The sequence below is a fragment of the Rhincodon typus genome, chromosome 8, assembly GCF_021869965.1.
Source record: "Rhincodon typus isolate 14 chromosome 8, sRhiTyp1.1, whole genome shotgun sequence".
NCBI lineage: Eukaryota > Metazoa > Chordata > Chondrichthyes > Orectolobiformes > Rhincodontidae > Rhincodon > Rhincodon typus.
The window spans coordinates 62,606,330-62,618,516 of NC_063339.1; the positions used below are offsets into that span (position 1 = coordinate 62,606,330).

The 12,187-nt window shown below is 42.2% G+C and overlaps 2 protein-coding genes across 2 annotated transcripts in view; one reads left to right on the forward strand and one right to left on the reverse strand.

Annotated features, from left to right (window-relative positions):
* The window catches only part of LOC109911862 (formin-like), a 368,530-nt gene extending 363,190 nt beyond the window's left edge, over positions 1-5,340 (reverse strand). The window contains exon 1 of the mRNA XM_048600301.1: positions 5,128-5,340. The gene's annotated coding sequence lies outside the window, so the exon portion shown is untranslated. The remainder of the gene's footprint in view (positions 1-5,127) is intronic.
* Positions 5,341-11,094: 5,754 nt separating this feature from the next.
* ryr3 (ryanodine receptor 3) overlaps positions 11,095-12,187 on the forward strand; it is a 363,324-nt gene continuing 362,231 nt past the window's right edge. The window contains exon 1 of the mRNA XM_048600437.1: positions 11,095-11,214. Coding sequence (XP_048456394.1) covers positions 11,095-11,214 — 120 coding nt within the window. The remainder of the gene's footprint in view (positions 11,215-12,187) is intronic.

The window sequence follows — 12,187 nt, forward strand, 5'->3', positions numbered from 1 at the left end:
CTACTGTCGCTTCACTCAAACTATTTCTTTGAGTGTAAAGCGTTTTAGATGTCTAGATATTGAGTAAGGTACTAAAATGTTCACCTCAAAGCTATTGCATGCTTGCCAAGAGACACATTATCAGGTTACTAAGTGTACTGAAATGTATTAACAATTAATGTATGTCATTTCTCCAATATAATTAAAGAAGAAAATCTACTATTGCAATATTACCACAAAAGGGCTGCATTTTGCTGATACGAGTCTCTGGATTTGCTGTTATTAACTTACAACTCAATTTAACATATTTAATTTTGTTTCTTAACCTTTCTTCTGTCTTGTTCCCCACTTTTAATTTGACAGAGTCCTGGGCTTTTAGCCCGAGTTCTAAGCTCTGGAATACCTTACATCGCTGCACCTCACTTTCGTTCTTTAACACAGTCCACAAAACAGTGACCTCTTATCTCCTTGGGTAGTGTTTAATGGAGGTAATAGAGATCTTGACCACCACCTGAACAGCAGGCAAGAGTATCAATCAGGCACAAAGTGAGGCAGTGGCACACTTTCTCCAGGGATCCAATCAAATATCAGAATGGGAGATGCTGAGAGCTGCTGGCCAATCAGGAGCTGGGGAGACAGTCATGGCTGAATGGTTTGACATCCATTGGAGGCCTAGGATCAGCCAAGCTCAGGTGACTGATGGCAAGATGGAGATGGGATCAGCAGCAAGGGCAGGCAAGGAACTCCTAGCAGCTTCTCCCCCTTCCTGATGTTGGATCCTTTGGTTGGGTTCTGAGTAAGGGTCTCCCACCCTACCCCCATGGGTAACCAAAAAACTGCAAATGCCAGAAATCAGAAAAAAAAACAGAAATTGCTGGAAAAACTTTGTGGAGAGGAATCACACTTCTTCATAACTGATGGTAGCTCGGAAAAAGTTCCAGGACGTTGCATTTTTTTTTCATTTTCGTTCCTCCTCTGCTACTGTTCTGCCTCAAAGATGTTGGAATGTTTTATTACATGAAAAGGAACTATAAAAATAAGTTAGAGACAATGCTGGAATCCAAGGTAGACAAACAAGTGGGTGGAGGAACACAGCAGGCCAGACAGCATCTGAAGGAAAGGAGCAGTCAACATTTTGGGTGTTACCCTTCTTTAGGACTGGATGTGGGTGTAGGGAGAGCTGCAAGTAAAGGGGCGGGGAGGGGGTGTGGAGGCAGAATGGTGGTGATAGGTGGACACTGATAGAGGTATGACCTGATTGGTTGATGGCAGGGATGAATCCGGTCAGTGGCTAGAAGGGAGGGTCAGAAGGTGGAATGGAAGGGAGGAGGTGGGGTTAGAAGGGGAGCTGGGGGATGGGTGGGAAGATCATTTGAAATTAGAGAACTCAGTGTTAAGTCCTGTGGACTGTAGGGTGCCCAGGTGGAAGATAAGGTGTTCTTCCTCAAATTTGTGTTCTGAATCGCTGCGACAATGGAGGAGGCCAAGGATGGACATGTGGATGGGGATGGAGGGACAGGGAGGTGAAATTGGTGCTGACCGGGAGGTTAAGCTGGCCATTACAGGCCAGGCGAAGATGCTTGGCAAAATGGTCACCTAATCTATGTTTGGTCTCACCGATGTAGAAAAGACCACATTGGGAGCACTGGATGCAATAGACTAGGTTGGAGGAGATACAGGTGAAATTCTGTCTCACCTGGAAGGACTGTTTAGGGCCCTGGATGGAGGGGAGGGAGGTGGTGTGCATCTTCTATGGTTACAGGGGAAGGTACTGGAGGGGCGGGGGGGGGGGGGGCGGTGTTTGGAGTGGTTGGTGGGGAGTGTGGTGCGAATTGATGAGTGGAAAAGAGAATGGTCCTTGCAGAAGGCAGAGATGGGTGGGGAGTGGAAGATGTTCCGGGTCGTGGAATCTGATTGGAGTTGGCAGAGGTGTTTGAGGATAATACGTTGGATGCGGAGGCTGGTGGGATGGAAAGTGAAGACAAGGGCAACCCTATCTTTATTACGTTTGGAGGGGGGGTAGTTAAGAGCTGTGGAGCAGGGAATGGAGGAGGCATGGTGGAGGGCTGTCTGGATGACAGAGGGGTGAAAAGAACGTTGTTTGAAAAAGGCAGACATCCAGGATGATTGGGAGTGGAACATCTCCTCGTCAGAGCAGATGGGGTGGAGACAGAGGAACTGGGAAAACAGGATGGAGTCTTTTCAGGATACAGAGTCGGAGGAGCTGTAGTCTAGGTAGCTATGGGAGTCTGTGGGTTGGTCTGTAAATGTCGGTCTGGAAACAGAGATGTCAAGAAAGGGGAGGGAGGTGTCTGAGATGGACCAAGTTAATGTGAGGGTGGGGTGGAAGTTGTTAGCAAATTCGATGAACTGCTCCAGCTCACCCTGCGTGCAGGATGCAGCACCGATGCAGTCATCGGTGTAATGGCAGGAGTGTTGGGGAACAGCACCACTGTATGTGCTGAAGAGGGACTGTTCGACATAACTGACAAACAGGCAGGCGTAGCTGGGGCCCATGCGAGTGCCCATGGCAACCCCCTGGATTTGGAGAAAGTGTGAAGAATTGGAGGAAAAGTTATCAAGGGTGAGGACTAGTTCAGCAAGGCAGACGAGGAGTGGGTGACTGGATGGGTCTGTTGGAGAGTAAAAGTCTGAGGGCCTGTAGGCCATCCTTGTGGGTTATGGCTGTACACAGGGATTGAATGTCCATAGTAATAATAAAGCATTGGGGACCAGGGAGCTTGAAATTACCAATGAGGTGGAGGGCGTCCTGGATGTAGGTGGGAACTGCCTGGACCAAGGGGGAGAGAATGGAGTCGAAGTAGGAAGCGATGAGTTCGGTGGAGCAGGAGCATGCAGAGATGATGGGTCAGCCAGGGTAGTTGGGCTTGTGGATCTTGGCGAGCAGGTAGAACCAGGCAGTGCGGGGCTGGGGGACTATAAGGTTGGAGGCGGTGGAGGGCAGGTAACCAGAAGCGATGAGGACATGAACGGTGGCTTGATGGGCTATGGTGGGGTCACGGTCAAGGGGGTTGTAGGACGTTGTGTCAGAGTTGGCATTCGGCCTCTGTGACTTATTGGTCCGTCTTCCAGACTACCATCGCCCCACCTTTGTCAGCGAGTTGATAGTGAATTGGGGATTGGTGCAGAATGAGTACAGCGCCGCATGTTCGGAAGGGGAGATGTTGGAGTGAGTGAGGGGGTGTGGAGAAATTGTGGCAGTTAAAGTTGCGTTGGCAGTTAGCAATGAAGAGGTCTAGGGCAGGGGGTGTCCAAAAGGAGGAGGAAGATTGGAGGCGGGAGAAGGAGTCCCCGGAAGGTGGTTGGGAGTCTTTACTGAAGAAGAAGGCATGAAGGCAGAGGTAGCGGAAGAAGAGTTCCAGGTCATGGCGGGCATGAAACTCATTGAGGAGGGGCATGAACATGACCCCATTACTGAGGACAGACTGTTCAGCCTCAGTTTGAGGTCAGGGGAAATGGTGAATATGCAGCAAAGTTCATGAGTGTGGTTTTGGGGCTCTCGAGAAGTCTGAAGGAGAGGAGGGGGGAAGATGATAGCATGTGAGGGGAGGGTTGGATGTGGTGTGATGGGGGAGCGTAGTTGTTCTCAGTCTGTAATGTACCTCCCTTCTCTGATCTTCCTGTGTTTATTTCTAAATCTTGTAATCACATTGACTAAAAGACAGATTATTTATCCAGTTGTTTACCAAAGCCCCAGTTGTCTGGTTGCCCTCACAGTGCTGTTAGCTGCTCTCTCTTCCAGAAAATTACATGGGAACATAAATTATAAAACCGAAACCTGTAAAATGTAACTAAGGTGGGATAGCATAACAGGCAGTTCCTGCTCCAGCAAAATGTGGTCCATTAACTGTATATGTGTAAAGTGAAAATATTTGCTAGTTAAAATAGTTAAATGATCAGCCAACACATACTCAAAGTCTAAATAATTTCTGATCAAAACTGAAAAAACTGCAGATGCTGTGAATCAGAAACAAAAACAGAAATTGCTGGAAAAGCTCTGCAGATCTGGCCGCATCCGTGAAGAGAAATCAGAGTTAACATTTCAGTTCCAGTGACCCTTCCTCAAACCTGGAGTGCGTTCTGAGCTGAGCTTTTTTCAGCAATTTCTGTTTTAATTTCAATTAACTTTGTTATTTAGACTTTCACATGCAAATTTCTGTCCATATAGGAACCATTAATGTGTTAAAGACATGTCCATGTAAGTAAACAAACTGGGAGCAGCAATAAGTCATTCAGCCCCGTGAATCTGTTCTGCTTTTTGATAAGGTCCTGGCTGATCTGATTATGGCCTCAACTCTACTTTCTGCCTACTCCCTGTGTTTTTTAATTCCCTTCTCAATCAAGAACATATCTACCTCTGCCTTAAAAAAAACATTTAAAGACTCTTCCTCCACTACTCTCGCAGGAAAGGGGTTTCATAGACCCACAACTCCAACAAAACAAAATATTCTTTCCATCTTCATTTTAAATGGTAGATCCTGTATTTTTAAATTGTGTTCCCTCATTCCAGACTTCACTACAAGAATCCTTTCAGCATCTACCCTGTCAAGTTCTCTGTTAATATTTAGTAAATATCTGAGTCAAACATTTTTGACTCCGTGCCCAACCCAAATTCAGTGACAGTACTTCGATGGATACAAACCATTATTTCAGACTTGGTATTAGGGTAACAGGAATATTTCTACAACTTGTTGGCCCACATTTGTTTCATTTATTGAAAAAAAAATGCATCAACCCGAGAAACAAGTAATATACCATTTTTATATTTCAAAGCTCAAATTATAGCTGAAATAAAACTTTTAGAGAACAGCCACATCTTGAGTCAAGTAAGCATTTTATCAAAAAATGTGTTAACAGAGCCAAGCTTTCTCAACAGTAACAAAGGAGACGCAAGTTAAAATGTAATACTTATCCCTGAAGTTCATCTGTTAACTCATTGTTTAAAAGAAATGGACAAAAATATGATTTGCACTGTTGAGCAAAGTATATGAAAGGGTTAACCCAGATTATCTGCGACAATATTCTATCAAAATGAACTTCATTAGTTTATTTTCTCTCTGCGTTACGCAATCCACCTGTTTATAACGTGTCTTTAAAGTGAATGGTTATAATTTTTAAACAGTTTACCTGGTGTAATGAGAAAGATGCGTCTAGCCGTAGAGGCTTAACTTGGCTGGGTAGAGATGTTGCTACCTCGTCAACAGGATTTTCTCCCCTCGCTTCTCACATCGGCAGCAGCTGGACCGGGAGGCGAGAGAGTGACAGCGAGCTCAGCCAAACAGATCACCCTTCCTGGTGGCATCCGACGTATCATGTTAGCACTGGGGGCTGGAACTTAGCGTGACGGTCCTTGGAAGGGATTCAGCGGTCGTGAGTTAATCTGACGGGTTATTTATAGAATGGGAAAGAGGAGGGGAAAACGATGACAATCTGTGAGCGGAAAAAACACACCTCTGCTGGCTCCTTTTATTAATACACGGCACATGTGTGTGTGCAGTGTAAATCTCCCAGTTCATTTTATGTAGCGCATCCTGGGGGCAGCTTTTTACATTGATCAATATCGATTATAGAACTTAGGATTAGTTATGGCAGGATATATAATCATATTTCTAATTACATATATTATATATTTTTTAATATTTCGAAAACTAATTGCTAATAGTAATGTAACTTCCAAAGTATGTTCAGTGGGATAGTGTATGTTCTATATTACGCTCGCCGCCACCTTCCCAAGGGCAGCTAAGCTCAAATAAACAAATGCTGGCCCAGCCAACAAAGGCAACATTTCCTTAATGAATACAGTAATGCAAATTGGAGCTAGGGCCCACAGTGATGCCTTCTTTTCCAAAACACTACAGCATACATTCGAAAACGTACATGTGAATCACACGAGTTTAATGTTATATAATTCAACTTCACTGTCATCTTTTAAATGGAAACAAATATCAAGTATTTGTCTGAAGTGACTGACAAAGCTGAGCAGATATGAACTGGAAGAGTTTGTTTGTTACTGAAATGGGTGAAAATCGAATCAATATGCCCTACATTTTTACAGGAAAACGGATTGTAATGAGTGCGAAGATCATCTCGCTTCATCGACCCAGCATTTGCTGTTTACTTGGGATTAGTTTACTTGGGATTAACTTCCTCACTCTGCAATTCAAATTTTCTTAACGCTGCATTTTGCTGGAAGTGAGAGTGGCGGTGGCGGTGGCGTCAATGAGGCATCTGTGCCTTCCGGAACACCAGGGACAACAGTCTACCTCTTTAACCAATTCAGTTTAAGGATAGAGAAAAAGAAAGAGGAATGGCGAAGAATGAAATTAAGTGAATTTGGTCAGTTTATAGTAAGGATATTTAAAATGATAGAAACTTTGCAGAAAGAGGCCATTTGGTTCAAGGTGCCTCTGTTCACGGTAGATATGATTACCTTGTTCCAATGCTCTTTTCCCTTAGACTTCTTTTTGTCTTCGCGTGTTAATTCTTTAAATATGCTAATTGACTTGTCTTCAGTAACAGTAACACATTATATAAATCCATATAAATAGCACTTGCTACATCAATTGCACAAAACTTGGTTTAGAGGAACTCCAGTAGGCCAGCTGGAACCAGGCAGTTCTGGGTTCAAGTCCCAGCAGCTCCCGACATGTGTCATAACATCTCTGAACAGATTGATTAGAAAATATCTACAAAGATCTAGAACATATAACGATGAATGCACTTAGTATCGGCACAATTTGACCTGCTAGGTCAATTTTCTGTATGAACTGCTATTTTCATATTGTTAAGTCTTGGAGGTCGGAGGTCAAATTGTTTTAGGCAAGTGCCATTCTTTCCTCTTTCTAATTACCCCTTGCACACAGAGACACAAAGTATGGTAGCATCATGGTGGATCACACTGTCTCTCATCTACAACTGCCTTACGTCTACATGCTAACCCTTATCTAACAGATACTTTGGAACTTGAAAAATCACGGGCTGGAGGGAAGAATGTTCCTGAAAGTACATCGTCACTTGTTCTCACCTTTTTGAGAATCAGTATAGAAACAGTCAGCTCATTTTTGTTAATTTAAAGTTTATAAGAGTAGAAACTGCCAGTTTGTGATAATTTCCTCATTTGATTCTTTAAGGCTGAGTTGGAAGAAATCATATTTGACTCAAAACATTAACTCTATTCTTTCTCCACAGATGTTACCAAATCTGCTAAGTTTTTCCAGCAGTTTCTGTTCTTATTTAGATCTCCAGCAGCTGATAAATTATGCTTTTATTTTAGATTCTTGATTGACTCACTTTTCAAAGGGCATACGGATAGAAGAGTACAGTTGAGACCACAATCAGATCAGCCAAGATCTTATTGAATGGTAGAGCAGGCTTGAGGGGCTGAATGGCCTAGTTCATATGTTTGCATATAACTAATGGTGTAACACTGTGCAGTACATTGAGCCTGATTGAGAGGAACAAGTGCAAATAAAGAGGCCAACCCTGGAAATAATTCAGTGGAGGACAACCTCATGGTCTAATTTTGCTAAAGAGAATAGAAAACTGACTTTAGGAGCCTTTATAAGGATGCACATTATGTGCATTAGAAAATTTGGTCTGTGCACTGGCAGAGAAGCTTACAACCACGTTATTTGCTAGAGGAAAGCTACTGCAACTTCTGCAGAGTTCTGATGAGCAATATCAAAACTCTAAAAGCAACTATGGATTATGTAGTCACCTCAATGAATGGTACCGCTTGGTCCACCTGCAGAAGCTTCTATCACCAGTAATGGCATCATTCTGTGTCATGTGAGCTCAATAATTTCCCTCAGCCTGGGACAGACTAGAAATGCAAATGGATAAGGATTTCATTTGGATCATACTTCTAGAGTATGTGCTCCTCCAGATTAATGGATTTCAATCTAGTGATGGAAGTAGCTGCAGTGGGAAGGCAACATGTTGCCATCTCTCAGGATGAGACAATATTGCGATCCTTGCTGCCTCTGAAATCTCACAATGACAGATGGCCCCAGCGACAATGTTGCTGCAATTTGCCTTGCAACAACCATGCTGCAGCGAGTACCTGTTAGAGTTCCAGGAATGTGACCTAGTGAGTGAAGAAACAGCAATACAGTTCCAAGTCAGGCTGGTGTCTGGCTTAGAGAAGAATTTTCAGGTAGTGGTGTTTCCATGAGTCTGTTAGCTTTTATCTTCTTAGTGGTTGAGGTCACGACTTGGAAGAAGCTGCCAAAAATTTAAGTAGATCTTGTTGCTCATAGTAGATTACATCATTGCAACTGTGCGTTGGTGGTAGAAGGAGTGAATGTTTAAATTACTTGTTGGGGTGCCAATCAAGTGGGCTGCATTGTCTAGGATTGTGTTCAACTTCTTGAATTTTGTTGCTGGAGGGTATTGCATTGAACACCTGAATTTTGCCTTATAGATAGTGAACAGGCATTGAGCAGGAAGGAGGTGAGTTATTTTTCACATATGTTCTCGCCCCTGATCTCCTCTTACAGCCAATGTATTTATGTGCTGGTCCAGTACAGTTTCTGATCAATGCTAATCTCCAAGATGTTGAAAGTGGACATATAATGATGATAATGTCATTGAATGTCAAGGAGCAATGGTTAAATTCTCTCTTGTTTGGAATAGTCATTGCCTGCAAATGTTAACTTGCCACTTATCAGCCCAAGCCTGGGTATGATCCACATTTTGATGCATGTGGAACAGATTACTTCAGCATCTGAGGAATTGCAAATGGTGCTGAAAATTGTGTAATCATCAGCCAATATCCCCACTTCTGACCTTATGATAGAGGGAAGGGCATTGATAAAGCAGCTGAAGATGGTTGGGCCAAGAACACAACTCTGAAGAACTTCTGCAGAGATGTCCTGGAGCTGAGATGATTGACCTGCAATAACTATAACCATCTTCCTATGTGCTTGGTAAGAGTCCAGTAAGTGGAGCATTTTCCACCTGATTCCTATTGACTCCAGTTTTGCTATGGTTTCTAGATTCCATACTTCATCAAATGTTGTCTTGATATTAAGGACATCATTCTCACCTCATCTCTGGAATTCAACTGTTATGTCAAGGGTTTAATGAAATCATGAGTTCAGTGATCCTGGTGAAACGCAAACTGAGCATCAGTGACTAGGTTATTCATGATCAAGTGCTGCTTGATAACCTGTAGGACAACCCTTTCCATTACTTGCTGATGACTGTGAGGAGTGTCTGCTTCTTGATGTCACATGGATTAAACCCTGAAATTGGCTGAAGACTGGCATCTGTGATGATGAAAACCTCAGGAAAAGCCCCTCATTGGTGATGAGGGACTCTCTTGAACCACTGCAATTATTGGCTTGCAGAGCTGTTAAGAAGGGAGTTCTAGGATTTTGACCTAGCAACAGTTAAGGTACGATGTTATGATACCAAGTCAGGACAGTATGTGATTTGGAAATTCAGGAGGTAGTGTTCCCATGCATCTGTTTTTGTCTCCTTTTAGGTGATAAAGGTCATGTTTGGAATGTCCCGTTGACAGAATCTTGATGAATTACCATACTGCATCTTGTAGATGCTATTCTCCACTGCCACAGTGTTTCCATGGTAAAGTGAGTGAGTGTCGAATGTGGTAGATTGGGTGTCAGCCACGAAAGCTGCTTTGCGCTGGATGGTGTCAGTACATTAGTAAGGGATGATTTCAGGTCAGAAGAATAATGTGCAGAATCCATTTGAGTGGAACTAAGAAGCAGTAAACATTAGTTGGAATTATTTTAGGCAAACAAATGGCAGTGGGGCACCATATAATTTCAAAGAGAAGCATGTAGCATGTACAGGGTGGTAAATATGGGTGATTTCAATCTATATGTAGATTGGATAAATCAATTGAGCACAAAACAACAGAAAACCATTTTGTGAAGTGTCTTTAGCATAGTTTTCTACAGCGGTATGTTGAGGAGTCAACTAGAAGACATGCTATTTTGGATCTAGTATTATGTAATAAAAAGGTACCAATTAATAATCTTGCTCTAAAAGAACCTTTCAGGATGGATGACCATAATATGGTAACATTTTATGTTACATTGAAAGTGAGATTGTTCAAGCTGAAGCAAGGCTGTTAGACTTGAATAAGAGAAATTATGAAAGCATCTGGCACAGTTGGCTGAGCTGGATTGAGAAAAAAAAATTAAAAGGAATTGTATAGGTATACAGGCAATGACAGTCTTTAAAGAACAATTGCATGGCTTACAGCAATAATACATTCAATCAAAGTGCAAAATCTCAAAAAAAATATTAGCGTCATAGAGGTCTAGAGCACAAAAAAAGTCCCTTCAGCCCATTGAGTCTGCACCAGTCAAAACAACCACCTAACTATTGTAATCCCATTTTCCAATAGAGTCATAAAGGACTACAGTTCAGTAAAAGGAAAAATGGCTGAGGAAGGAAGTTAAGGATTGCACAACATTAAAAGAAAGATCTTATAAAGTAGCCAGAAATTGTAAAAAAAAAATCTGATGATTGAGAAGTTTTTAGACTAGAAAGCAGGACTAATAAACTGTTGAAGAAAGGAAGAATAGAATATGAATGCAGTTTTGCAAAACAAAACATAAATATGGACTGTAAAAGTTTCTACAGGTACGCAAAAAGGAAATGTTTTGCTCAGACAATTGTTAGTCCATTAAAAGTAAAGTTAGAAGAATTTATAAAGTGGAACAAAGAAATGGCAGAGAAGCTAAATGATTACTCTGTATGTTTTCACTGAGAAAGATATAAAAAGCTCCCGGAATTAGAGATCCAAGTGGTAATGGAGAAAGAGCAGTTTATGTACTTAATATTAGTAAGAAGAGTGTGCTGGGGCAGAAATTCCAAGATGGCAGCGAAGTAGGTCTCCTCACCAGAGCTCATCTGCTCTGACTGCTTTTCTTTCTTCTTTTCTCTCATTCTCTTTCTTTTGGTTCTTTGGTCTTTGGAGCTTGGTCATGGAGGCAGCTGGTCATGGTTGGCAGTCTCACGGCTTCATTGATGTCTGGAGCAGTGCAGGAATAGGACTTTGCAGTGAGGTGGCTAATGCAGTAACAGAGCGTGGCACTGCCTGGCCCAGTGGGGGCCCAGATGGCAGCAGCTGTAGCTGGCGGCAAAGGATGGTGGCAGCGGCAGTCAGTGACGAGGGCAGCTGGCAAACACAAGCGGGTCTTAGCCCAGTATGGGAAAGCATGCCCACTGCAGGGGAGAGTGAGACCTTTTGTGGAGAGCCTAGCTTGGAGCATCTGTAGGTTCATAGCTTAAGAAACGACGGTAATGTTTGACTTTTTAACTTTTTATTTTTTTAATTTTCCATTTCTGTACTAAGAAGACTGTAGTGCTGAACTTTTTAACTTATTTCTTTATTTTTATATTTCTGCAACAAAGGTATTGTACCTAACTACTTCATATCTAAGATGGTGCCATGTGGCGACATTGCGCACTTTTCACTATACTCTTGAACCCCATAATTGAGTATATGTGACAATAAAACCTAAACCTAAATCTAAGTCTGGAATGTTGATACATCCCAGGGATCTGATAGTCCACATCCCAGAGTGTTGTAGGAGGTTTTTAAAGAGATCGTTGATGCAATGATAATTGTCTTCCAAAATTCTAAAGATTTTGGAATAACTCCTGCATAAGGAAGCTTGCAAATGTTATCCCACATTTAAGAAAGGAACAGGAAAGAAAACCAGGTACGACAGAGCTGTTAGCCTTACGTCAGTAATAGGGAAAATGCTAAAACAAGTCATAAAGGACATGATAAGTTGACACTTGGATAAAAATGATCTGATTAGGGATAGTCAGCATGAATTTTTGAATAAAAAGTCATGTTTGCATTTTTGAGGATGTTACTAACAAAACTGATGAAGTGGAGTTGAAGGATGCCAGAAGGCTTTTGATAAGGTCCCCCACAGGGGTTTGGTTAGTAAAGTAAAAACACATGATATATGAGGTAATGTATTGGCACAGATAAAGGATTGGCTAACAGACAGAAAACAGTCGAAATAAATGGGACATTTTTGAATGGGGGAGACTGCAAGGATTCTTTGGCTCCAACTGTTCACCATGTCCATTGATGATGTGGATGTGCAGACAAAAGTAATATTTCAATATTTGCAGATGACATAAAGCTAAGCAGGAATGGGTGTTATGAGGAGATTGTCAAGAGTTTAAGAGG